The sequence below is a fragment of the Mustela nigripes genome, chromosome 13 (assembly GCF_022355385.1).
Source record: "Mustela nigripes isolate SB6536 chromosome 13, MUSNIG.SB6536, whole genome shotgun sequence".
Taxonomy (NCBI): domain Eukaryota; kingdom Metazoa; phylum Chordata; class Mammalia; order Carnivora; family Mustelidae; genus Mustela; species Mustela nigripes.
Window position 1 is genome coordinate 11,168,570 of NC_081569.1, and position 27,882 is coordinate 11,196,451.

At 52.0% G+C, this 27,882-nt stretch overlaps 1 protein-coding gene and 1 pseudogene across 1 annotated transcript; both read right to left on the reverse strand.

Moving 5' to 3' along the window:
- Window positions 1-1,239: 1,239 nt before the first annotated feature.
- Window positions 1,240-27,547, reverse strand: FAM174B (family with sequence similarity 174 member B). The gene is made up of 3 exons (XM_059418476.1): window positions 27,186-27,547; window positions 10,096-10,227; window positions 1,240-1,797 (listed from the first exon to the last, which is right to left on the reverse strand). The coding sequence occupies exons 1-3, from the start codon at window positions 27,530-27,532 to the stop codon at window positions 1,794-1,796; spliced, it is 483 nt and encodes a 160-aa protein (XP_059274459.1). The 5' UTR covers window positions 27,533-27,547; the 3' UTR covers window positions 1,240-1,793.
- On the reverse strand, window positions 23,706-23,825 carry LOC132000382 (U4 spliceosomal RNA; annotated as a pseudogene).
- Window positions 27,548-27,882: the final 335 nt, after the last annotated feature.

Here is a 27,882-nt window from a genome sequence, read left to right on the forward strand (position 1 = left end):
GGGTTTGATTTAAGAGCCCGTGGGCTGAATCCCCGGGATTTAGAAGGTCACTCTTGGTGGCAGCCACATCTGCCAGGCCCAGAGGAAAGCACACGGCAGGTGCGTCGGGTGCTGCTGTGTAAGGAGGAAGCACCTGGCTTTTCCACACAGAATTCCTGTTCCAAGGTTCGGGGGGCACCCAGCCCCTAGGCGGCCGGTCCCGCTGAGTCACTGCTCTGGCCCATGAGCACCCTGTGGAGGGGAGAGGTAAAGCAGGCCTGCCCCTCGGGCAAACAGGGCAGAGGAGGGCAGAAGGAAAAATGACCCAACCTGTGAGCCAGGAGGGAGCAGAGGGACAGGGGCTCATACAGGCCAGCTCAGCACTGCACCCCTCTCAGAGCCGTCTCCCAAGGGAACACCCCGCTTTCCGGCAGAGGCCAGCGTGTCTTCCCAACAGGCAGGGCCTTAGGCACCCGGGGACCCCGCGGGCCCTGCACCACTGATTGCCCTTCTAGGAAACTGACCAGTCTGAGAACAGATGAGTCAGAAAAGGCTGTGGAGTTTTCATCCAAAGCCCACGGTGCAGGTATCCGCAGGCAAACGCAGAAACCGTGCAGAAAGTCAGAAAAGAGGGGATTAACAAAGAAAGAAAAGAAAGGCAAAACCCGTCTCCAGAAAGAACAGAGCCCCAGGGCTTGAAGGTCACTGCCAACAGGTTTAGCAGAAGCTGCCTGATTGTAGCAGATCATCTCCACTACCAGCCCAAGAAGTCAGTCCCGCTTCTGGAAGCCAGCAGACATCTGGGCACGCAAACTCAGAAACAAGCCACCCAACCCACACCTTCGGCAGGTCCCCTGCTGAGGCAACCTGCTGGGTCCCGCAGGCTTCCCACTCCATCTGGGCGGGACCCCAAACCCATCCCGGATGCTATGCCTTTTCGAGCCAACCCGATCCCCGTTCATCTGAATCAGCACAGTGATTTTTTAAAATTCCATTTCCAAGAGCAACAGTGTAGAACAAGGCAGAGAAACACACAGAGGACATTCCTAACCGAAGGCTGCCTTGTACTGTGTCTTCCCCCACCACCGCCAGAAAAGGAGAAATGATTCTACGTGCACACACACACGCACGCACATCTGTATACACGCATATGGGCAGGTTTTTCCCGATACTCAAAATTCTTTGCGAATTAGGTATGCCTGATTCCACTGAACCCCTTTAAAAAACAAACAAACAAACAAACAAACAAACAAAAAAACGGAAGAAAAGGAGCCAGAAACACCAGTTGTACTTCTGCTAGGGCTGCCTAGCTCTCAACATTTCAACTCTGAATTTTCGCACAGCCATCACCAAAAGCAGGCCAGAATCTGACCAAGCCCAAAAGACCACCAAAAGGGCAGACATCTAGAATGTTGTAGATCCAGGAGAGCAGAATGTCAGAGATTATAAGCTGAATATCCTTCAGGCTTTTGTGTTTTGGGGTTCCTGTTAACTTCTGATCTTTACTCTTTACTTTTGTCAACAGTTAAAATTATTTTTTTAAAGTCAAAATGTTTCTACGCCTGCCCCTTAGCAAGGCAAAAGCCCTCTTGAGGAGGAAAGGGTGACATTTTAAAGGGGCGTCCAGAGGGTGGTAGAGGCAACTCTCCTGTGGTGACATTCTGAACTGACGCTGGACACACGCAGCGGTGCCAGAGTTTCATCAACAATGTTTGTTTCGGTCTCAACACCTCAGAAGAGACAGTTCCCAGATCCTTCACACCCCAGGCCGCAGCTGACTGTTCCACAGGATGCCAACATGCTGCAAACAGATTTTACCTGAAAGAAAAGGAAGAACCAGTCAGTGCCCTCAGCAGAACCCTGCATCGAATCTGATCCTAACAGCCTCCATCCTGCAGGCCACATTCACCAACCACAGGACCTTTGAACATACTGTCTGGAAAGTAACTCCTCCTTTCCTTTCAGGTCCCAGGATCTCAGGATCTCAGGATCTCAGGTCCCCAGGCAGACTCCTTAGTACACAGCTTCAAAATTTTGGCCTACTTGTATCCCTGCTTCCCACACCAGGGCAACCACTAAAAATGTGAAAATCATTCTTGGCCATACAAAAGCAGGCCGACAGCCAGATTTGACCCATGGACCAGAGTCTGCAGATCCCTGGTTTATGTCATTATCTGATTCACGTCTGGCTCTTGCTTAGTCTGGGAGCTCCTTGAAGGCAAAACCCTTGTCTGTGCTCACTCATCTTTAAATCCCCAGCATCAAGCACATGCTACCGGGCTACGTAGGGGGTACAAGGAACATTTGTGCAGTGAGTGCAAGAAATTTTGAAAACTAAATCCATTCAAGACATCATCCAAAGAGACTCAGGAAAGGAGAGAAAATCTGCGAGGTCAGAGCCACCACTGCCCTCTCTTCATCTTTGATCACGGGCATCACAAAATCACACATGCAAAAACAGTGGGGATTTAACAGAGTCATAAAATAATGAACTTCTTTTCAACATGTTACATGATCCCCAAATACAAATATTATCATTATTGGGCAACTACTTTCTAAAAGACACGAACATTCTATTTTTAGGAAATATACACCAAAGTATTTGCTGGAAAGGGACATGATATATGTAGCTTACCCTCAAAGAGTTCAGAAAACAAAAACAAAAACAAAAAAAAACAATCCGTAGGCACAAACACAGGGCCATCAGGCAAATGAGACAAAATGTTAAACCAGGAAAATCTGGGGGAAGAGTATACTATTTTTGTTTTTGCCACTTTTTTTAAAGTTTGAAATGACATCCAAATACAAATTCCTTTCAAGGAAAAAACCCAAATAGATAGGGGCGTCCTCCTACTGGCCGCTAGGGTGTCCTCCTCAAAAGACTAGAGGATGAGAAAGACAACCACCCCAGCTGTGTGTCCTGTGTGGGGTAGCTTTCCCATGTGTCCCTTCCCCCGGGCTGGGGAGTGGGGGGGCTCACCCCTGCCGACTGACATCCACGGAGCCCGGGCACTCCCCCCACTCTACAGATGCAGACTGCTAGACCTCAAGTGTTCAGACCTGGCCTGCCCTCCCCAACCCCCCACCGGTCCGGCTGCATCCACCGCAGGCTCCATGTTGAGGACGGCGACTAGGGGACCTGGGGACAGGAAGCTTTCAAAGCTCTCAAAGACCAAACCAAGAATGGGCATGTTGACGTTGCTGATCTGGTGGCAACACCACTTGGCGATGCTACAGGAACATGTCCCAGGGTCCTCCGCCGGGACCCCAATGGCGCCCATCCCCCTGGGCAGCTGTGCTTCTACAGAATAAACACAAAGGGTGGCGTGGAACAGGGCGGACTCAGCGGACCCCCATGAATCCCCATGCTCTGCACAATGCCTCGGTTCCTCCAGAGAAGAGCTAAACCTGCAGGGCAGCTGCCAGAAAAGGGAAAACAGAGCTTCCGCACAATCTGGGCTCGTGCAGTCGCCCCCAGGGGGCACCAGCTCCTTCCGCCTCTCTAGAGGAGGGGAGCCCCATGGCAAGTCTGAGCAGTGGGGCTGGCTTCAGACCCTGTGGTGACACTACGACTCAGGAAGTTTCAGGGGACCACGGACATGGACCCTAGGTCTCCTTGTTTCCTCTTGCTGCCTCACCAAGCTCATGCAGCTTTGGGGTTCTCCTCAGAAGGGCTCTGGGGGGTGGGCAGAGGCTCACAGCCACAGCCCACTTGGTTCTCCCTCTAATCACTCAAACTCCCACAAGCCATCAACTCCCCCTACAATGCCCTCCCCCTCCCTGCCCCTTTACCGGCTTTGGGGCGCTTCCTTTCAAACCAGTCATGGGCTTCACCTCCTTTGGGAAGAGCTTCCTGCCCAGGAGAGGCACCCCTCCTGGCTGTCCACAGCACCCCACTTTCCTCCCCTGCGGTTCTCAGGCTGCCGGGTAAGTGTCCGTGCTCCTGGCTGTCTCTCCGGGAGGCGGGTCAGGCTCAGCCTTCCGCCCTCAGTGAGAGCTGGCCACAGAGCGGAGCATGGGCAGCCATTTCTGAAAGGACTCTCGAGCCTCGTTCTCCCAACCCCACCCCCCCGCCCCCAGAATAGCCAAACTGCTAAGGACACTCCTGTTGTCATGAAGATAAACCTAAAACTGTCTCCATGTTGAGCCTTCCCCGTCTCCCCCGCTGGAAGTTCCCTGAGAGGAGACGACACATTTAGGTGCCACGCTCTGTGCTTATTCCTTTCAAATCTCCAAATGTCCTGTCCAGCGACACTGAGTCATAACCATCGCAGAGAAGAAGAGGGTCGTGTCCCACCCTGTCGCAGCCCCATGCTTTGTCTGTCAGCACAAAGCCAGAGAAGCACCTGTCTCTGCGCCTGTCCAGCGCCCTGGCAGCTGACCTCTCCGTGCAGAGGTGAAGGACGCCTGGGGAAAAGGGCGCGGGCCCCAGGAATAAAGAACACAGAAGCCGAGGGAGGGAGGGAGGAAGCGAGGCCCCGTCTGGGAGTGCGCGTGAGACCGACAGACGTGAGGATCGCCACCTGTCGGCACTCCTGTGGCCTTCATCCCAGGACGCGGAACACAGAGGACGCAGGGGATGACATGGCTAGCTTTTACAAAAGCGTTGCTATGATTATGTGTGCTGGGTTTTGTTTTTTGGGTTTTCTTTCCTTTTTGCCTGATTCTTCTGTAGCTCTATAAACTCTGTGTGTGTGTGTGTGTAGGTGGGAAACTGAGTAAGTCGCATTCACTCAGTGGTAAATTTTCATTCCCACACAAATTCCCGTCTGTGTAGGTTCTCCCCTCACGGACATGAAACTCAAGAGAGTTTTAAGGTGCACGATACCTTGCCAAGAATGGACCCTGCATGGCCCATACTTCTCAGCGAAATAAAAAGGTCTCACGACATGCCTTTTTCACATGCCATTTCACACACACAAGCTCAGCACCCTGTAAGGAGGAGGGTGAGCAGAGCTTCATCTCCAGGGCTCCGGGGAGGAACCTGCTGCTGTTTCAGGGGCACATGGGCTACTCGAGCATCTCCAGTGAGAGGGGCCCTGCAGGTCAAGAATTCCTTCCGGGCCTCAGAAGCTCATAATACCCATCACCTCCACAGCCGTCCATGGGTTGGTGCTCCTAACAGCTTCATTCCTCACTCTAGATCCTTCGTTCCAGAAGACAAGGAAGCAAGGGACAGGCAGAAGGGCCATCTGAGCCCAGCCTCTCAGAAGTCGCTGTGCCCAGTGCACTCAGCAGCCGCCACAGGGTGTCCCTGGGGACTCTGAGCCCCGGAGCCACATCTAGGACAAGCGTGTCAATCTGTTTCCTCACCTCCTGCTGCAAACAGCCACCCAACGCCCTTGTTCCAAAGACGAGAGGCCAGGCATCTCTCATGAGAGTCCCACAGGAAGCTCTACCCTGGAGAGGGTGGGAGGCAGGCATTTCTAGAATGCGTGACACAGGCCACACCCTGTCTGAACCTGAGAGTCAGAGGGACAGGGCCCGGACGCACGGTGGGGAGGAGCACCGTGGCTCCCGGGCTCCCAGCAGCCTACCTTCAGGATGCAGGTGTGACGGCCCCCGGTACTGCCCACGGACGGACACGGGCCTCATGTTGGGGGAAACGCCTAGAGGGGATCACGGAAGTCTCCCGTAATAAAGTGGGTGTGCAAAGAGACCCAAGCACCAGCCACAGCCACACACTGCGCCAGCCGAGCTCAAAGCACAAACACCCAGGACTCAAAAAGCTTTGTGAAATACGGAATTGTTCCGAGACCCCGGGGTTCCCTGTAATCTGCGAAGCCATCATTGCTTTTCTCTAATTAGCCTTTTTAAGGACAGAGCTAGAAATTCATTTCTATAGACTCTGTCGCCCTTCCCCCTCCCCAGCCCCCAGCACACCGGGCCCTAAAGCGCGGAGGTCTTCTCTCACAGATTAGAGCACCTCCGCTGCATCAGAGCCCTAAAAAGGGGACTCTGCACAGACGCCTCGCCCTGCCCACCTTCCCCCCCATCTCCTGCCTGGCTGATGCGTCCAGGCTCTAAGTCACAACGTGTTATCAAAGAAATGCCCCCGCGACAGTAGGAACCGAGCGAGTTACCGCCTCGCCTCACTGCCCTGGCGCCCAAAACACAGCTTTCCTCTCTGCGTTCACTCAAAACGCAACCCAAGGTCCCAATTCAGCCGCATCGTTCCCCAGAGGGAACCCCGATATTTAGCTGAGCGACGTCTAAAGAGGAAAGACAAGTGCCCAGGAGCAGATTGTCAGGTGCGGACAAGGAAGTTCCCCAAAACACTAAACCGAACATAAAACGGGTCTTAAGACTCTCGTTCTTTCAAACTTGTTGACCTACAAAGTTCGTACTGCGTCGTTCAGGTGGAAAACTATTCCAAAACAGCATGTGTTACACAGTCCTACTTCTATTGAGAAAAAAAAAGCAAGAAAGAAAAGGATATTCACAGATTTGTACTCATACACACTCTAGTGGTTGCCGTTAAGCAGTGAGATTACAGGCAATTTTATTTTTCCTTTCTCTTAGCTGTACTGTCCACAGCATATATTACACTTGTACTCAAGAGAGCTGTTGTTCCGTCTTCCTAAATAGTCCGTCGCCTTTGGGCCTGAGGACTGGAGCAATCTTGTATCTCGTGATCCGACTCCAAATTCATTCACATCCTGATAGCCTTTCAACCCACAACAGAAAAGTCCGCCAGGAGCTCCTTGAAGTTGGACAGGGAGGCCGGGGGTGCCCGGCGGTAAGGAAAGCCTGTGGCGGGCAGCCGAAAGGCTGATACCAGAAAAGTACGCTGAAAATAAGAGCTAAATACTCGATTTTCTAAAATACTCCATGGAAGACACTGGAAACACACCCAAAGGAAGCTTAAGGAAGGGAGGCAGAGCCCCCAGGCCCTGCTGCCTTCTCTGCACGAGGAGCAGCTCTGCTGCCTTCCCTCAGCCCTGGAAAGGGACACGTCGCCAAGTTCGTCTCCCACCGCCCTTCCTGGTTCGTGAACAGTTCTCAGCTGTTGAGCCCATCGCTGTTTGCACTGCTGCTAAAACCTCTGGAGACATCAGCGTGCCTGAGGGGCTTAAGGTAATGCCTGTATGAAAAACTACCATGTGGGGTCCCTGGGTGGCTCAGCCAGTTAAGCATCTGTCTTCCGCTCGGGTCGTGATCCTGGGGTCCTGAGATGGAGCCCCATGTTGGGCTCCCTGCTCGGTGGGGCATCTGCTTCTCCCTCTGCCTCTGCCCCTGCTCATGCTCCCTCTCTCAAATGGATAAATAAAATCTTTACAATAAATAAACAAATAAATAAAAATAAAAACTACCGTGCATTGAGGGGCTCCGTGCTACCGCTGTGCGAGACGGAGGAGGAGCGCCCACTCACCTGGGGAACTCTGACAGGTGGTTCAACGTAATCATTTGCTTCTAGAAACAAAATCACTAGGTTGAAGAGATCATCGCCTCCCTGCCTTCACCACGGCATTATGGCTCGACCGTGGACAAGACGTGGCAACCACCAAAGTGTCCGTCGGCAGATGAACAGAGCAAGAAAATGTGGTAATCACACACAATGGAATATTATTGGGCATAAAACAGAAGGAAATCCTGACATTTTCAACAATAGGGATGGACCCTGAGGCCATTACACTAAGTGAAATAAGCCGGACAGTAAGAGACTAAGTACCACATGACCTTACTCATGTGTGGAATCTCAAAAATAAAACAAAACAAAACTCACAGAAAAAGGTCAGATTGGTAGCCACCCAAGGCAGAGAGCTGGGGGTGGGAGACTTGGGTGAGGACGGCCCAAAGGTACAAACTTCCAGTTAAGAAATAAATTTGTACTGGAGACCAAATGATGGTGAGACAGCTTCCGCCGCCTTAAACAGTGTAGCTGAAAATGTCTACCAGAGTACCAGCGTCCATACAGCACAAACTGTCTGCCCAGGAAAGGCACCTGCTCCAGTGTCTGAAGAACTAAGACGAGCTGTGGAATTTTCTTCATCTGACGGTGGTTTCAATATGTACCTTCTTTCCAACAACACCAGACACTATGGTAACCCAGCAGTCTTCGGACCACAATACCACGTGTATCCGCGTACCCCGAAAGGGCCCCTTCTCCACCTCACGCCAAAGTACAAGTCTAAAGATAGGACATCTGGACAGGCTGACTGTAGTATTTCTCTGGTACAGTCTTTTCCTGTCTCGTGAGGTCTGTGGGTTCAGTCACTAAATACGGATGGGATTTTATTTAGTGTCTCGGAATCAAAACAGTACATTGACCCACGTAAGATTCTCGAGGGCTCCCCATGGTATAACCCTCCCCAGCCTGTAGGACGCAGCAGACACTTTTCATGGTGACTCAAAATGAGGACATAGTTTTCTTCACATTGTTTTATTTCTGTGCATTTGATGTGAGACATAAAATGGCTAAGCAATAAAACCAGCACAATCACTTTCTCGTGTGTGTGTTATGCCGTCATATGGATGAATATTACCGATTGTTCTGATTCTACTCCAAGGGGGCTACCTACCTAACATGCAAATTATAGCTAATGGTTTGCTCAGCTATCTACAATAAGCAATCTATGTTTTAACACTTACCTGTTCTTAATAAGATTGAGGTGTGATTCATTAACAAACTCTAATAGTAATAGGTGTATAAACATAATCACACAGCCATTTTTTCAGACATGATGCTAAAACAGTATTTTTAGGTTAAAAATATACACATATAAATTTACACTTGCAGACGCAAGTGTAAAGTGTATACATATTGGGGGATATATCTAATATATCTGGGAATATAACAAAAGTTTACAGAACATCTATGGAGGAAATTTTTGAAAGTACTGAAAGACATGTTTTTAAATAGCTAAATAAATGGAAAGTCGACCCACATTCATAGATTGGAAGGGTTCTCATAAAGGGGTTGATTCCCCTTAAGCTGATACACGGAGTCAAAACCCCAAACTTGGTTTTGTTGATTCTGACAACTGATTTATACAGACAGGCCAAGAATGGCCAGGGCTGTGCTGATAAAGAACTAGTCAGGAGAGGCGGGGGAGACTTGCCTTCTCAAGGCTGGAGAAGCTTACGTGTCACCTTGACCGAGTCACAGCGTGCCCAGATATTTGGTCAAACGCTGCCCTGGGTGTGTCTGGGAAGGCGTTTCTGGGGGAGGGTGACAATTTTAGCAGGAGGCCGAGTGAAGCAGATTGCCCTCTCTGATGGGGGTGGGGTAGGAGGGAATTCACTCTCCTCACTGACTTTTCAAGCTGGGACGCTGGTCTTCTCCTACACCTGGACCGGGACGTACACCATTGACTCTCCTGGTTCTTAGACCATCAGACTTAGACCTTGAAAATAAATCTTTCTGTTGATTCTGTTACTCTGGAGAACTCTGGCAGGGAGGGCTCAGGGTAGGGTCCAGCCCAGACCTGTGGTTCCCTTTTGCTGGTAATAACTGGAACTTTGGGCAAACAGCTTCCTCTTCTCTGGGGCTTTGAGTCCTCATCTCTAAACTACGCTCCCCACAGCCTTACAGTGATCCGAAGGACCCTGCAAAAGGATCCAAAAACCAGACTAAAGCCCTGAAGTCACAAAGGCCTTCTGAGTTTCCAACGGGGCCGCCTTCAGGTCACACCCCAGCCTCTCAAGCTCATCAGCAAATTCCACCCAAGGAGTGATCCCCACCCCACCCCATGCTCTCAGTCAGGAGTGTTGGTGAGGCTGAAAGAGAAATGTCCTTTTGTGTGCACCCTGTGCGGCGTCTGCGGCTGCTCGGACCCGGCCCCCCGGCCCCCCGCCCTGGCAGTGCGGGACAATCCCGCTGTCTGACGTTCAGCCCTTCACGCAGACCACACTTCTCCTGCGCCCGCATCGGGGGAATGTGGGAGTAACCGCTGCTCCAGAGTCCTCTCTGTGCTGGCTTTCTGGGGGCCGTGCATTCTCGGAAGGGATCCAAGCAGCTCCCTCCGTAAGCAGAACGTCCCGAAGTCAAGACACGCCACCAAAGAACAAGGACACGTGGACGCCACACCTGGCCTCGCGTTGTTTTCCAAGGTGAACCGCTCTGCCACCCCGACCCCCGAGAGCCCCGGAGGGAGCTGTGTCCCCACCCCATACCTGTATTTGATGTCGAATACTGTGGAATCCTCGTCCTCGTCATCCTCCTCGTTCAGCGGGGCCATCTCCACGCGCTCAGCGGGAGTAGTGATGATGTCATACTTGCGGGTCTTCTTCAACCTCTTTCCCGACCTGGAAGAAGACAGGCATGTTGCTGAGAACACTAGGACCCCCACAGGTAAGTCACGGCTGCCACCTCCCGCCCGGCTCCCAGAAGCCCCGGCGAACATCCCCGCCCCGTCCCTTTCAGCCATGGGGCCTCTACGGACTCCTGACAACGCTAGCCCTCCAGGTCCTCAGCCACAAAAGGGGGAGAATCGTGCCTGCCCTGAGCACTGCAAAGCCCCGTCATCGAGATAAATAAGACCCCAGTGCAGTATTTTTTTTTAAAGGGTAAAACTAATGCAAAGAACATTTGCGATAAGCAGAAGATCGAAACGCTCACGGAAGACAGGACCCAGCGCAGCATCTGCACGGGCGTGACACACCTGTCCCCTCGCCCCCTTGCTCCCTCACCCCCAACCTGCCCCCACTGTATCTGCGCATCACTGCTCCCAGCACAGGTGGCATCGAGAGCAGCACCCATGGGCCACCAACTTGGATTGGGGTGGGGCTCGGGCACCCTCAACCTGTGTGATCACAGGCAAGCCAGCGATCCCAAAGCCTCCACGTCCTCCTAAATGCAACAGTCTAAGGACCGTATTTGTCCCTCCCAGGCAAGAGAGGATTAAATGAGACAGTGTGTATAAGGAACCTACACACAGGAGGCTCTCAGCAGAAATTACTGTTAGTGATAATAATAAAGAGAAGTGCCACAGCCTCTCTCAGACGACAAGGACTTGTAAAAACAAGTCGATACTGTTTCCACCATGAGGATTTATGAGGACAGTGAGTTATAACGCTAAGCATCTACCCCCGGAATGGTAAAGGGTCACTGTGGGCCACAGGGAAAGTGCTAAGACAAGGCCTTCAGTCTCCAGCATTAGTCACACTGCACAAAGGATACAATATTCATCTGGGCCTGGCTGAAAGTTTATGACGCCGCTGGGAATAATACCATTATCGTGACTACCTACGCTCTTTGCATTTATTTCTCCACAATCTTGAACGTTTTCCCAGATGCCTCGTAGTCTATGCTGTCCCTCCTCCTTTTTGAGTAGAGCTGATACTATGAGAAACCAAGCCCCTCAACGCCCCCCGCAAAAAAATCATCAATGGGGCCCTGAAGGATCTTATGCTCCTGCAGACGGTAAGCTGCTCCCAGGTGGGGACCACGTCCAAGACACACACAGGATCTCTCGGTCCCCAGCGCACAGAAACTCTTCAGTCAGTTTGTACAATGATGAAAGGAGCGGCTCACTTTCAGGTTTCTCGTAATTTCTCTGCTACAGCAAATTGTTGTGGTCTTACCTAGTGTGCTCTACCAAAAGCATGAAAAGTGTCATTTACACGAGAAAATACATATATTTATCTGCATGTGTATCTGTATCTTTGGCACAAAGCACCTTCAGTAATCCATAACACCTGCTCCTCGGGGTTCTCTGGTAGAAAAGGACCGTCCCGTGACCTGAGGGCTTGAGGAAGCCCCATGTGGACGCCCAAAAAGACACCCCGAAATGGTTTCAGGCTAAGGAGTCGCTGGGCTGCTGGTAACTGTTTCTCAGGTATCGCGAAGCCTAGAAAATGCAAAATCTGATTTGAAAACCTTGTCGTGCCCTTGGAACTTAAAACCCAGGTTAGTCATTCATTGGCCCTGGAGTACAGCCCTGGAAGAAAGTTCTGGAGGCTCTGAATTTAGCTCTCCTTCATGGGAGTGGATCATTATTACCCATAAAATCACCTTCCTTCTTCCTCATTGTTTAGAGTATTGTCATGAGAAAATTAACCTGTTTAATTTAAAATAAGTCCCCTAAACAGTTACCCAAGGGAGAAGCTGGGAGACCCCGCCAGCCTCTAGAATGTCGTGCCTACTTGCTTTGATGCTAACCATTCCAACCACATGATCTCAGAAAAGAATTTTACATCAGAGGTATGACGGTCAATTGTATGTATGTAATAATATGTCAACTTGACTGGGCAACGGGGTGTCTAGACATTTTATCAACGTTATTTTTGGGTCTGTCTGTGAGGGTAATTCTGGATGAGACTAACATTCAAATTGGCGGACTAAGTAAAGCAGACTGCCCTCCTCGGTGTGGTGGGCCTCGTCCAATCAGCTGAAGTCCTGCCCAGAAAATAAAGACGGATCCTCCCACAAGTAAGAGACTTCCTCCTGCCCGACTGCCTTTGAGCTGGGACGTTGTTCTTTGTTTCTTCCCTACCTTCAGACTTAAACCGAAACATTAGCTGTTCTTGGGTCTCAGGCCTGCCAGCCTTGGGATGGGAACTTATGCCATCATAAGCTCTTGGGCCTCTACTTTGCACATTCACCCGGCAGATCCTGGAACCTGTCAGCCTTCATCATCTCATGAGCCAATTACTCAAAAAATATGCTTTAATCTATCGATTGTATTAAAGGGAAATGATTAATTTAATTAATGTAGTAATAACATAATTCATGGGTTATATATTGACATACATTCTCTGTGTGTGTGTGTGTCCATCTATCTTTCTATCTTCTTGGTCCTGTTTCACTAGAGAACCCTGACTAGTGGGAAAGGCCATTAGCAAGGTCTCCTACATGCTTTAAATGCCAGTTTTGACCTAATGAGCTGAAGAAATTACATTTCAAATGACCGACTCTCTGAGACACAAAAACTTCCAAACAGGAGCCATGTCCCTGTCCACTGTCGGACGTGTTAACAGGGAAACGGGGACCTGAGAGAAGGTAAAGAGACTCAGACTCCTCGGCAGGGCCTCCCCGGACGAGCGCCCTCCCAGGCGGGCAGGAGGGTGGGCGATCACTGCCTGACATGGGACAAGGCGCCGTCCTCAGCAGAGAAGAAGGCGACCCCTCCTTCTGCAGCCGCTTACAGCTCGGCAGTGGGGGAACCTCTGAACAGCCCACGAGCCTTTCCTGCAGACGCGAACGGTCCTGGGGCTGGGGAACAGGGCCGCCCTGCCCCAGAGAACAGAAAATGGACATCTCTCTAGTCTAAATCACTTCGCCCAGTCCTGCTCTCTCCTCTCTGCATGTGGACACTCTAACCTGTCTTTTTAAATTAATACTAGTTCGTAATAGTTGAGTGCCAACGAAGCTGGTGCCAACGAAGCTATTTACACAGAGGACACGCAGCTTCTCCATAGTTGAGAAGGTGAATCTACGGTTCTAGGAGCCCAGGTGTAGAGTCAGACCCGAGTTCATAACCCAGACATATGCAGGGCTGCAAGTGGGGTGAAGTGGGGCAGGGGACTGGGCAGGAGAGCAGCTCCCCGAAACTGTGGGGCACAGAGCTTCCGTCTAAAGAAGGAGATTCAGGAATGAAAGAAGCCTGGCCCCCAGCATGGCCCCTGACATGGTTTCTCCTTCCCAGAACAAGGTCCCTTTAAAGCAGGTGGCCTCAACGAAGGGACGGCAAATGGGGGTTTTAAGTAAAAGTTTGCATTGTGTTTCACGGGAACAGGCAAGACCAGAGAAGTTCTGAAAGACAAAGGATCCTTCCACGGGAGCCAAAACACACATTTCTAACAGGACAGAGGAGACGTTCAAGATTCTTGTACTCTGAAATGTAATCCTAAAGCCAGAGGATTTGTTTACTCAAAGGCCCTTTCAGCAGCTGGTCAGAAGCGGGTTTCCCAATGAGCTCCGCCCGCCCGTGCAAACACAAGGGACAGGAGCAGAGCTATGGAGCTAAGCAGGCCAGCTTTGCGGGGGGGGGGGGGGGGGGGGCGGGGGGGGGGGGCGGGAGCCTTCCGCCCTACGCCTCCCCCACCAAGAGGAACACAACCAAACAAACCCTTAAGGGTCAGGGGGTGCAGCGCTCAGATCCACAAACTGAGGTGGCGTCCAGACGTCCAGACATGGGGTTTGGACCTCAGCTCTGCAATTCCTTCATTACGTGCCTCTAGGCATATCCATTTCTACCACTTGCCTGGTGCAGTTGGGGTGCCAGTGATGGATCCCCAGGGTGCTTCCCTGCCCCAACCACCCCATGGGGCCACAGCTTTCCCATTTCCCCAATGAGCCTTCCTCGGATACCCAAGTCAGGTGTCCCCCTTTCTTCTCCTGCGGTCTCCGTTCATGGGCACTGCCCCCACCATGGGGCACCATCTACATGTGACTCTCAAAGCCGTGTGGCCCTCTTACATCATCGCTCCACTGGGGTGACAGTGATGGCAGCCACCACGATGGGAACGCTCAGTGCCAGGCATCACACCCATGGTCTTACTGGAGCCTCCAGCCAGCAAGGCGTCACGGAGTCAAAGAAACGAAAGCCAGAAGCACTGAGTGACCTGACCCGCAAATCTAGGTCCAGCACATTCCAGAACCTCCAACAAGAGAGCAGGAGACTCGGCTGGGACACCCGGTGTCCCCACACCCGCAGAGTGGGCACTCTCAGGCAGCTAGAAGTCCAACTGCGACGGCTCCTGGTGGCCAGCTGTCTCCTGCCACCACCAAAAGCAACCAACGGAAGACTGTGTCAACGAAAAGAAGGCACGCCGTGCTTCTGACAAGAAAGCTTCAACCTCCATACAGATGTCAAGGCTCCCAAATGAATCTACCAGTTTAATTAAATCCAATAAAATACTGGCAGATTTTGTGGGGGGGAAGCTAGACAAGCTGATCCCAAAGCTCAGAGAAGGAAAAATTTTTTAAAGGGTAAAAAGAAGAGCCAGGAAAATTCTGGAAAAGAGGAGTAGGAAGGGAAATGGATCCCAACTGAGTGTTTACCCAAGCCTGGGGGTCGGGAGGGAAATGGGGTTCTGCTGATGGGCTTCGAGTTTCTTTCTGAGGTGATGAAAACCTTCTAAAATTGACTGGGGAGGGGGTCCCCGAGTGGCTCAGTCAGTCAAGCAGCTACCTTCAGCTCAGGTCAGGATCCCGGGGTCCTGGGATCGAGTTCCGGGTTGGGTTCCTTGCTCAGTGAGGAACCTGCTTCTCCCTTTGCATGCTGCTCCCCCTGCTTGTGTGCTCTCTCCCTCTGTCAAATAAGTAAAAATCTTTTTTAAAAAAATTTCTAAATAATAAAATAAAATAAAATGGAATGAAATGAAATGATTGTGCACAACTCCACAAACACTAAAAACCATGAATCAGACACTTTAAATGGGTGAATTGTATGACATGGGAATTCTATCTTACAAAGTTGATATTAAAAAGCGGGAAAGCTGGGTGCCTGGATGACTCGGTGGGTTAGGGCCTCTGCCTTCGGCTCACGTCATGTCCCAGGGTCCTGGGATCGAGCCCCACATCGGGCTCTGCTTAGCGGGGAGCCTGCTTCCTCCTCCTCTCTCTGCCTGCCTCTCCACCTGCTTGTGATCTCTGTCAGATAGGTAAATAAAATCTTTAAAAAAATAAAATAAAATAAAATAAAAATAGGGAAAGCTATGTATATATTTAAATGTGTATGTGCATATGTTACGTTCATTTCTGCACTGTTAAAATCTCTGCACAGAGTCACAGGAAGCCGACAGCACCCAGAAAAGGAGGCGCGGTGGCCAGGGGGACAAGAAGCAATATTATTCTCAGCATACCCTTTGGTTCCTCAGGAATTCCGAACCATGTGAATATACAACCTATTTTTAAAACGAACAAACAAGGAAGTAAGATTCAAAGTCAGTAATTAAGATAACATTTTTAAATGCAGCAGGCGCGTGTCAGGCCGGCTCTTTCCTGGAGCTGGCCCAGGGGCCCCTCTGCCCGGCCCGGAGCCAGCCCTGTCGCCCCCGCAGGCATCCGGTGTCTTTGGGAAGCAGCCGGACTTTCTCCCCAGCTGAGCTGATTTCATTTTTAATCCCTTTAAAGTAGTTCCTTAGGGGGCGCCTGGGTGGCTCATCGGTGAAGCATCTGCCTTCGGCTCAGGTCATGATCCTGGGGTCCTGGAATCGAGCCGTGCATCCGGCTCCCTGCTCTGTGGGGAGTCTGCGTCTCCCACTCCCTCTGCTTATGCGCTCCTGCTCTCTGTCTCTGTCAAATAGTCTTTAAAAAATAAATAAAAATTAAAAATATGTGTCTATTTGTAAAAAAGTAAAATAATAAAAAAATAAAGTAGTTCCATAGCTCAAGGACCCGCATGCTGCCAAAACCACACTACTTGGCTTTTTTGGGGTTTTTGTTGTTGTTGTTGTTGTTTTCATTTTAATTATTTATCATCACCTTTGACATTTAGAAAAATTCATAAAGCAAATGACCAAATCGAGCAGCTGCCAGCAGGTGGCTGAGACACCTGGCAGCCTCAATGCCTGGTGGGGCTTCTGCTCTGGGGTCAGAGGCCCTTCCCACTCTGACCTTGAACCTGCTGCACCTGCGTTCTCAGAGCATAAAACCTAAGTGAGCCTTCCCTAGAAAACTAAGGAAACTTGGAGAAAGAAGGAAGTCAATCCCAAAACCCACCTCCCGGTGTTTCTGCAGGAACGGGAGAGGCAGGGAGGACGGGGCGGACTCTGGAGAGTGGGCAGCGACTTGGGCTTAAGCCCGAGCTCGAGCAGCGAGGCCACCACTGCCTCCCACCAGGACAGCCTTCCTTCCTGCCCTGCCTCGGGTCCTGCTGCACACTCACCCAACACCTTCCTTTCACAGCAGTTCAAACAAGCCCCCGAAAGAGGGAAACAACCGTATGAACCTGACCTCGCGCTGCTCCCAACGGGCTCCTGGAGAGCTTTTCCTCCCGTGCAGCATGAGCTTCAAGGTCTCCAGGGACCCCACTCCAACGCAGCTCCCGTCCAGCCCTCCTGAGCACAGCGAGAGCCTTCCAGAAGCACCGGAAGCCCCTCCACATCTCACCCCTGTCCTCGTGCCACACCCTCCCCACCATGGGGGGCTCCTCCGTCATCCCAGCACCCAGCTCCCGGTCAAGCACCGTGACTCAAGGCACCAGGTATTAAACTCCAATGCCCCCGAGCCCCCGGCCCAGGCAGTGGAAACCAGCGAAGCAGGTCTGGGATGACAGAAACATAAGAACAAACAGGATGGCAGATGGTGACCAATGCTCTGTCTCCCAGCCAGAGACACGAGGACCGGTGCTCGCCGCCCCGCCCAAGGCAGATGCCGGCCCGTGGGTCTCCAGATAGCCCCATCCGTCCAGAAAAGCAGACCTACATTTTCGATGCGGAGACTTCCGATTTTTAAGTGTTCTCGACCCTCTCCGTTGTTAAAACCACTGAGCACATCCGAGCAACACAAAACAAAACACACATCCAGGGACAACCAGTTTGCAAACCCCTAACCGTCTCCTGGCCATGGCCATGAATGTGATGCTTAGCCTGAGAGACAGCAAATGACCCAACCAAAACTCAGGAGCCCAGACGGACGGAGTGATGGACATGTTCAACCAGTACACTTCCTCACACCTGCTCGCCAGCAGCTCATCTGATGGAGGGTACTGGTCACTACTGGACAACCTGGCTGCGTCCCCCCCTTCTTGGGCACTCCCCCCGTGGGGTTAAGAGAGTGCCATCATCTCTGACCAAGCCCAGTGCCCGCATCCAGCACACAACGGGCACACCGTACCCTGGGGGCGCTCACTTCATCTGAACACGCATAACCTCCGGGAGCTCAGTTATAAGCCTTAGGGCTCCGGTGCATGCTGCAGCTTCTGGCCTGCACCTTCTCCCCACACTTGTTTCTCTCCCCCTCTGTCAATCCCTGAGGGTCAGATCTAACTTTCACTCTTCCGAGACAACATAAGCACACCCCGGCTTTAACCTGTCGGAGGAGTGGCGGGCAGTATGGCAATGGCAAATACACCAAGACCCGTTCCTCCAGCTCCAGAGCTGTGTTTGCCAAGGGCTGGGTCCTCCTCATTTTCCTATGATGCACCGGGTGAGGCAAGCGGGGCATAAGGCAAGGGAGGCGGCCTCCAGGGGCTGCTCCGTTGGTTCAAGGGCAGGGGCAAGATGACCAAGATGGACCCAGCAGACCCAACTACAGCTCGGAACCTCTGAGGTCACCGTGCCTTGGGACACATGTCATGAATAGCCTTTTCGGCATCCACCTGTCCCTGCCACATGGTAGAGGAGGCCTGGGAATGTCACTGCTCACTGCCAACATCCCCAACTCAGGGACAGTCACTTCCCACAGAGGCTCCCAACCTCTCCACCCCAATGTCCAGATGTGCGGCTGGAGTTTCTGTGAGCAAGTTTCACTGGACACCACCTTCTTCCTCCCATTCTCCCCTGGCTGACCGCTCCCATCTCTCTGCCGCCCTTCTCCAGGCCCTTCAGTGCCCCCAGCTCTCTCCTCCTCTTCATCCACTCAGGCCTCCAGGCCTCCCTACCAGTCCTTCCAGCACCTTCCACAGGTCTCCACAACCATCCTGAGTCCCCACGATAGCCCCATCATGACTCACCCACTCACTCAGCAAACACGTATTAAGCCCCAAGCAGGGCCGGCGGTCCTAAGCAGCACTGTGATTCCCTCCTCCACTCCTCTGACCCATCACAACCCCCCGTGTCCTCCAGCTAGACCCGTGTCTTCTGAAATCCGCCTGCGACAACGGAAGGAAGGGGAATGCTGGCTCCGAAGTCAGACTCCGGCCTTTCCCTGGCTGCATGTGCCTTGATTTACTCATCTGTAAAGTGGGGACTCCGGCAGCACACCGATCATAGGAATGAGGAAACACACAGAAAACGTTTAGTACAGCTCATGGCGCACAATAAGGGCTTAATTAGTATCAGTGGCTGCTGTTATCATCATCGCGATTTCCAAGCCATCCCTTGCTCCAACCCTCCCCACGGCAAACCCTGCTCGGCCATTTGGTCCTCCCCATTTTCCTTGCCAGACTGTTCTGTCCCCCACCAAAGCCCCCGGGCCATCCTTTTGCAATTTACGCTTTTGTGTGCAAGTGTTCCTTTTGATCCATCATTCCCCAGCTGAGTCTTTCTTCTCTACCCAGTAGAGTCATCCAAGGGCACTATCCCATCTCCCAGACTGAACAGGCTCTGGTGTGTTCTCCACAGCACAGTTTCCCCTAGGCTCACAGTGGGTCTCAGAATATACACTGGGAAGAAAGCTTGATCCTGTCAACCATGTTTTCTCATGGGTCCTTGACCTCTGCTGGGGAGACCCAGCCGGAACAGACCAAAACCCAGACCACTGCCACTTGGAGGCCCAGAAAGGACCGAGCTGAGCATCAGAACACCTGTGCTTGGGGCACCTGGGTGGCTCAGTCATGATTCCAGGGTCCTGGGATTGAGCCTCACGTGGGTCTCCCTGATGGCAGGGGGCCTGCTTCTCCCTCTCCCACTCTTCCTGCTTATGCTTCCTCTCTCGCTGTCTCTCTGTCAAATAATAAATAAATAAAAATCTTTTTTTTTTTTTTTAAAGACAACTGTGCTTAAGTTCTGCTTTTCCTACAAACTCACTGGATGACCTCAATAAACCCTCCCCTGTCCTGGGCCTCAGTTTCTTCATCTGTACAATGGGGTGGAGGGAGGGAGGTCCGGGGAGCTCTCCGTGCCATGGCCTCTCCTCTGCTCCAAACTTGCCAGAGAGCATGGATTTCCTCCCCTCCTGCACCCTCTGGGAAAATAAATACCAAATCTGGGTTCCTGGCAGATCACCCTTAGATTAAGCACACAATTTTTTTAAGTGAAACCATGACAACATGTGTCTAAATTCACAGTCCCAGAAATTCCCTCTGCAAAGAGAACCAAAGCATCAGCCATCAGACTAAAATACCAGCACAACCCCTGAAGCCTTCTCTGCTTAAGTCTGGGAGCATGCTGTGTAGACACTAACACTGGGGACCCCCACCCCTTGTGTGCCAAGAAGGATCTGCGTTTGTAAAGCCCCCAAAACCGAGGCATTCGCAGGCATGAGAGTTTACAGGTAAAGCCATCTAAGGCAGAGGGCTCAGGGTTCAATTAAAGAAGCATTTTTCTCCCTTCCCAATCTGATAGAAGAAATCAGTGGCAGGTGTGCTGGGTCCTCCCAGGCACGTTAATAAGTGCAGCCATGAGGCACCTCCTCCACTCGGTGTCCTGCATGTCCAGGGAGGCTCACATAGGTTAAAAAGTCACCAATTACCTTTGAGAGCAGCCCAGAAGCAGATGCACCTGCCTGATTATTTTGGCCATATGGCTATATGCTCATTTACAGGCAGAAGCAAGGCCAAAGCGTTGGGTATAAATTACATCTGTTTTCAGAACCATATTTTGAAATACAGTAAGATGCTTAGCTGTTTAAAGGGGAACCAGGGGCTCAGTTGACTCCATGTCATCCTAAACACCCCCACAGGTGGTGTATATGGCAATTAGTGCTGGACACTGAAGGCCCAGAAAGGCTCAGTAAACTGCTCACTTAGGACGACCAACAGCCTTGCAGCCCAGGCTCCCAGGAGGCACCAGCACTCCTGACGTCTCGGGCTCACTGTTCTGTGCTAAGGGGCTGTCCCTGTACTGTAGGGCGGGCCACAGCATCCTTGGGCTCTAAATTCTGGATGCCAACACCATCCCTCTCCGCAAGTCATGACAATCAAAAATATCTCTGGGGGTGTCTGGGTGGCATCTGCCTTCCGCTCAGGTCATGATCCCAGGGTCCTGGGATCGAACCCCACATGGGGCTCCCTGCTCAGCGGGGAGCCTGCTTCTCCCTCTCCCTCTGCCCTTCCCCATCCCCACTTGTTCTCGCTCTCCCTCTCTAATAAGAATAAAATCTTTTTTTTAAAAATTATATATCCAGACACTTGCCAAATGACCCCAAGGGAGCAAAACTCCTCCCTGGAGAACAACTTGAGGGAACTTATGTTTCCCATGTGCTGTGACTGTTTTTTTAACTTTATGGAAAACAGAATGAAACATAAACTCTACCCTCGTTAAAAAAAAAAAAAATCTGCGTTTTTACTGTCTTAGATTTATTTAACACTCTTTCTTCAATGTCATATATAAAATTAAAGGCTGGGGGTGGGTGACCGTATCAAAGTAGCCAAAAGGTACAAACTTGCCCTTGTAAGACAAAGACATATGGGGAGTGTGTCATAAACATGAGGACCACAGCGAACACTGCTGGACGGTGTACCCAGGAGCTGTTTAAACCAGTAGATCCCAAAAGTTCTCATCATAAAGAAAAAAAATTTTTTTTCCCTTTTTCTGTTGGGTATGTCTGTGAGGTGACAAGTTCGCTAAACTTATGGTGCTCATCATTTCACAACAAAGGTAAGTCGAATCATGAAGCTGTCTGCCCTCCACATGCACTGTGCTCTATGCCTGCTTTAACTCAATGAAACCGAAAAAGAAAAAAAAAGAAAAAAAAAAAAACAAAACAAAACAGAAAATCCACTAAAAAGTTAAAAATTAGGATAAATATGTTTCACTTCCATACCTTTTCCCCCAATTCAAAACCTTGGTCAGACCATGAAAAAATGACCTGACACTAACAAGCTCCCCAGTCTCTCTCAAACTCATAAAAAGGGACTTCCCGGGCGCCTGGTGGCTCAGTGGGTTGAGCCGCTGCCTTCGGCTCGGATCGTGATCTCGGGGTCCTGGGATCGAGTCCCGCATGGGGCTCTCTGCTCAGCAGGGGGCCTGCTTCCTCCTCTCTCTCTCTCTGCCTGCCTCTCTGCCTACTTGTGGTCTCTCTCTGTCAAATAAATAAATAAAATCTTTAGGAAAAAATAAATAAATAAAATAAAATAAAAAGGGACTTCCCTTGCTAACCTCGCTCTGCCTAAGGCTCTGGTTTATTACAATAATATTCTCCTACTAACGAGCAATAACTAAAAGCCACATCAGAACGGTAAGTCTCCCCAAATCCCGAAAGTATCAAGCTTCTATGTTTTCTCTTAAGTAACATTTGTTCTTATTATAAATGTAAACACACAGACGATGGGAAATTTGGGGAATCCAGGATAAGCAGGAAAGTATGTGTTCCTCTGCCAAGAGCTGGCTTAGGAAGGTGACTGAGCTGCTGGGGTCCCAACGTCCTCAAGTCACCGGGGTGTGCACCTCTGCCATGGATGCAAGTGTGACGGCTGCGCAGTGTCAGACCACCTAGAGCTCATCTTTCTCCCCATGCCTCAGGAAGCACCAACCCTCCTTCCACATAAGAGGACTGTACAAGCTTTTGAAATAAGAAGTGGCTGAGAAAGCAGCCAGCAGAGACCTGAGAAATGTGGCCTCCGCAGTGGAGAATCCAAGGCGGAAGGAGTGTCATGGTGGAGGGGATGGGTTCCCTGTCTGGTCTCCACCCTGTTCAGAGGACCCTGGAGAGTGAGGTCACTCTCCCAGATCCCGAAGAGCAAGGTGAAACCTCAGAGTCTCTGATGCCACACAACCCACCAGATAGTTCTGAACATCAAAAAATTGGAGGAGTCGCAGTTTTCTGCTTCCTAGACACAGCGTCCTTGTCGATTCCCTTCCAGCTTTCAGAAACATACATAAACAGCCCCACTGTTATCTGTGCGGGAACGCGCCCAGAATTGCATGCGCGCCCGCGCACATGCACACGCACAAACACGTGCACGCGCGCACAAAGCGCATGCGCACCTGGACGGTGCCGGCGCACAAGCCGCCTTTCCCTCCTCCCAAATTTGTCTCCGGTCCCAAAACAGTGTTCCTTAATGATTCAGATACATGAAAAAGGTATCATTGATTCTGCAGATGGAGGGATCTACTTGATTAGTAAGTATTGGGTGGGGGGGATGCTCCATCTCAGCAGAAACTGGGAAAATGCCAAAAAAAAAAAAAAAAAAAAAAAACAGAAAAAAACAATGAGTGACCAAGTTACACCAATCTGCCCGAAACAGTGAGAAAGTCAGGTGGTACTAAGGCACTACAAGCGGGAGGATGAACTGGTACAAACTCAAGAAAATCAAGTAGGAGTCGCTCTGGGATCCAAAATTCCCATTTGCAGATGTATGCCCCAGACTCTCAGGCAGGTCCTTAGGAAGACAGAGCCAAAGACACAGCCAGGGGCTGACTGTACAGACAGGGAGAGCAGTCATGTCCACTGTCAAGAAATTCAGATCATGTAAAAACATCATCTGAAAAATAACCACCCTCACCCACAAACATGCACACAGCACACAGGCATGGCTTTCTTTGCATATTCATTATTCGTGTAATTTGTTATTTAAATGAAATCATACCATGCATGCTGCTGTGTAACCCATTCCACTCAATAATATACAGTATTAGATCAATATCGTCATTGATCTAATTTTTTTTTTTTAAGCCGACTCCACGCTGAGCATGGAGCCCAGTGCAGGGCTTGAATTCCCAACCCTGAGATCAAGACCTGAGCTGGGATCAAGAGGCAGACATCCAACGGACTGAGCCACCCAGGCGCCCCCAGCGTCATCATTTTAACAGTTAAACAGTATTCCATACTTCCCATAAATTATTAACCAAGACCCAATTGTTAGATACTTAGGTTATTTAAATATTTTCACTACCAAACAGAACTGCTCTGAACTTTGCTGCCCACGCACCTTTGCTTCCTCTTCTAATTAATAAAACTGGAAGAAGGAAGATATATCCCAGTGAAAAATGTGTGTACCTTGGGGATGGAATTGCTTCATTGAAGGTACGCATATTTTTCACAACTGCATGTATTCATTGTTTTTAGTTTTCAATTAGCAATGATCACCCTTGGATAACCCTCATTGGCTACGATGCTGCCACTGCACAAAGTTTCCATGTTTTTAGTGTTTTGTGTGTGTGTGTGTTTTTAGTTTTAACAGTTTCCTTGGATCCATACTTTTTCTGTTGTCTGGCAAGGTGGCTCTAGGGAAAATAGACAATTGGGCTAGGGTTGCTGCTTTATAAGCAGTAACCTAAGTTCTTTCTCTCTGGTCTTTGTTGCTAAGGGTCACCACGGAGGGTCACCATCCAAATGAATTCCTACTTCGCAGGCTTCCGGCAACAGCCGTGTATCGAGTCACAGAGGGCTTTTTGAGGAATATCAGTAGCATAAAATACTTAGGCATTCCATACTCCTTTGTTAAAAAATATCTTCATTAGATGCCAGCATGGGCTTGGAGGCTAACCGGTGCTAGAGAGACACACATGACCAAGGTCCAGCTCTGCTCTTGGGAGCCCCCTGGGCTGAAAAGCAGAGGGACACGTTCAGTGACTGTCTCCTGTCTCGAGCCCATGCAGGAACTTGAAAGTCCCAGTGTGCTCTGGGAGCCCTGGAGGGCCCCGGCTGGGGAGGCTTCTCAGAGGGAGCAGAGGAGAGCAGAGAGCAAGGAGGCAGCCGTGGGGTCATGATGGCAGAGGAGACCCCAGGCAGAGGGTCAGACTGGGGCAGAGCATGCAGGTCCCAGGCCCCCAGGACCTGGAGAACCCCCGGAACTCCAGCAAGGAGGGAGCAATAGGCAGAAGCTGACACACGGGTTCAAGAGGGGGGCTGGGCCCCTTTAGGAAGAGCCAGCATCATCCGCACACTGATGAGCTTGTGCATGGGGACACAGGTGGGCAGAGGAAGGACAAGACCAGAGACAGAGGATGGACAGGCGCAGGGACGAGACTGGCAGCAGGAACAGCAGTGGACATGAAGGACATTGCTAAGACTTAGTAGGGAGTCAGCCGAACAGAAGCTCCGGCAGGTGAGGGGGCCTTCCATGGGGGAGGGACGTGGGCACAGGGTGGAATGGCCAGGACTCAGTGACTACACAGAAGCAGGACACCCAGCCAGAGCAGCAGGTGGTTGGGAGGCCTGATGGGCTGAGCCTGCTGAGGACTGTGGAGGGGGGAAAGGCCACGGTACAGACCACCAGCAAGATGGGCCACCCGCCAGCCTCAGCCACAGATTTACAGCATGTTCGAGAATCTGGTGGGTAACTCACTCTGCTCCCTGGAATGTAACTTTCTCCTCTGCAAAGGAGCCCATGGGGACTGCGTACCATCAAGCCCTTCCCAGCTGTCAAATGCTTTAAGTTCCCGTCTGCCTCAGAGACCAGGGTGGCCACGGCCCACCTGCAAACTCACCCCAGCGAGAACACCGGCCCTGGAAGAAGCAGCAGATCACACACATGACCAGCTTCTATGAAACCAGAACCTTCTTCCGACACTGCGCAAACCCTCCAACGAGGCCTGAGTATCCGCTCTCCTCCCGCCCCAACACGCAGCTCACATCTGGCCCCATGCTGCTTGCTTTTCTTCCCCACCCCTGGGTAATAAGGAGCAGACCAGCAAAATAGTTCAAATGCCTTCTTAAAAAGTACACTGCCTTGTAGGCTTGGAGGCCTATTTTGAGCAAAATGTTTCAAACCTCCATGCTCAGAGCTGCTCTAGGCATCAAGGCTCACTCCACCTGAACATCGGGAAGTCAGTAAAGGATGAAGGTGCCTCCACTGAATGCCAGGCCGGCGGGGGACATTGAGACCCTAGGAGGGACTGAACATCCCTGCTGCCAGGCCTGTGCACTGAGTATAGAAGCTTGGCACTAAACCCAGCCACCCAACATGGCGTGAGAAGGGTTGTACAGAAGATGGGCAAGGCTAGGGCTGTGGTGGGCCAGAAAAGGAAGTGAGGGCCTCACTCGGATGTCCAGAAGACCACACAGAGGAGGAAGCCTGGGAGCTGGGCCTTGGGGCCGTCACAGCAGGTGTGCAGCAGAAACTGGCCCAGGGCTGGGAAAGCACAGACCAACACCATGAAGCATAAGGAAACAAGCAAGTGACAGAAAGGAGGCTCAGAATGGCTGGCTGATGGCCACCAAATGGGCTGGGGCCAGTTTGTAAGAGCCTTGAATGCCACACCCAGGTAAGAGCTACACAGGGAACCACTGAACTTTGGAAGCAGAGGAGTGAGGGCAGTGGAAAGGATGGGGGGGGGGGCAGGAAGTCAATGCCCCAGTACATCAAGGGCATCAGCATGGTGAAGAACAATGTGGGCTGTGCCAGGGCAGAGGATGGGGGAGGTAGATGTGAAAACATGCCCCCCTCTACTCCATTTTCTCAGGCTCTCTGGCATTTAATCCTACAGAGCCACAAGGAAACACCTTGACTCAGAGTCACACGGCAACAGCAAACCTCAACAGATAACTCCCGACCCTGCCTTTCCAGGTCCAGTTTCCGCTCCTGTGCTGAAAATGCTCCCCCAGGGAGAGCCAGACCCTGGCCCCAAACCTCCAACAGCTGATCAAACAGTAAAGCACACTGTGTACACTTGGAACGGGCCGGTGGGCAGTGAATAACGGACACACACACCCAGATTTCCCAGCGGCCTGCCTGAGCAATAGGACACATTTATTTGGTTCATTTCCTGCAAAAACGGGATTTTCCAGGCATTTGAGGGAAATGACCTCCTTGCATTCCAGGTAGCTTTTTTCATCTCTACTCCAGGGACCCACAACCCCCTTCCTCATTTCCCAGACACTTTCTCCCTGAACTTGAGCAGCCGATAAAAGCCTCTTCAGGAGGCTCTGTCAGCAGGAGCATAAGAGAGACATTTACATGCCCCAACAGAAAGTCCCTGAGACCACCAAGGTCGCCATGCACCCTAGAGTCCAGCTCCAATCCCCGGTGCAAAGCACACCTCCAGCACATGTCCTGGGCACATCCCTGAGCCCTAGACACTGCTTTTTGGGGTAGCACAATGAAGGAAAAGGGAAAAGGCAGGTGAGGCATTACGGAGCCGGGGAAGCAAAGGAGGGAAGGATAACGGGTAAGGTTAAAGGCAGACGGGACCTGGGTTCAAATTCTACCGCCACCACTGAGTCTACTTGAACAAACCACGCTGCCTCTCTGGAGACTTTTCCCCCATCTGTGAAATGGGTCCAAAAATTAATTCCGTGTAAAAAACAAATGCGAAATTATCAGAATCCTTAGCGCTCCTTTTAGCGTTAAACATTCGCCAAGAGTTCAAAGGCAGCCAGTGTCCATGACAGCCGCCGCTGAAGGAGGCGAGCATTTCTGAACCGTGTCCGGGGAGAACCCGGACAGAGCGCGCTCCTGCAGGGCAGGGCCCGCAGCATCTGTGCGCACAGGTGTGGCGGGCGCGCGGCGACAGCAGGCTGGCGGGGCAAGGACGGGGGCGGCCGGACCCACCTGAAGACGCGCAGCAGCAGGCAGGCGATGAGCAGCGCGGTGAAGGCGCACGCCACTATCACGGCCGCCTTCAGGGTGGGCAGGTCGCGGAGCAGGCTGGAGATGCGGGTCACCAGGGCGTCGCCGCTGCTGTTGGAGCCGCCGCCGCCGCCGCCCGCCGGCGCCCCGGACCCCGTCCGGGTGGCGTTCCCGGGCCCGGGGCCGGGCGACGGCCGCGGTCGGCGCTCGGGCTCGGGCGGCGGCGCCGGGGCGGACTCGGCGGTGCGGGCGCGGGCGGCGGGCGCGGCCAGGAGCGCGAGCAGCAGCAGCAGCGGCAGGAGCGGCGCGGGCGGCGGCGCGGCGCGCATCGTGCGGTCGGGCGGCCGGGGCCCCGCGGGGCGCGCGCGGCTGAGCCCGGGTCCCGCACCGGCGCCGAGGCCTGCACCCGGGGCTTCCGCGGCGGAGGCGGCTGCGCGGTGCTCGGCAGGAAGCTGCGGCGCCCGGAAGAGCCGCAGCCGCCGCCGCTGCCACCAACACGTTGCACGGAGTCATTCGACGGGCCGCGGCCCCACGTGGGCGGGGCAGGCCACCGGGCCCGGGTGCGGGCAGTACCCCGCTCCCCGGCTGCCCCAACCCCCCTCCCCCCACCGGGGCCTGGAATCCCTGCGTGGAAGCAGTCACGGTCAGGCTCACTATTGTGCAAGCTCTGTGCTTTGGG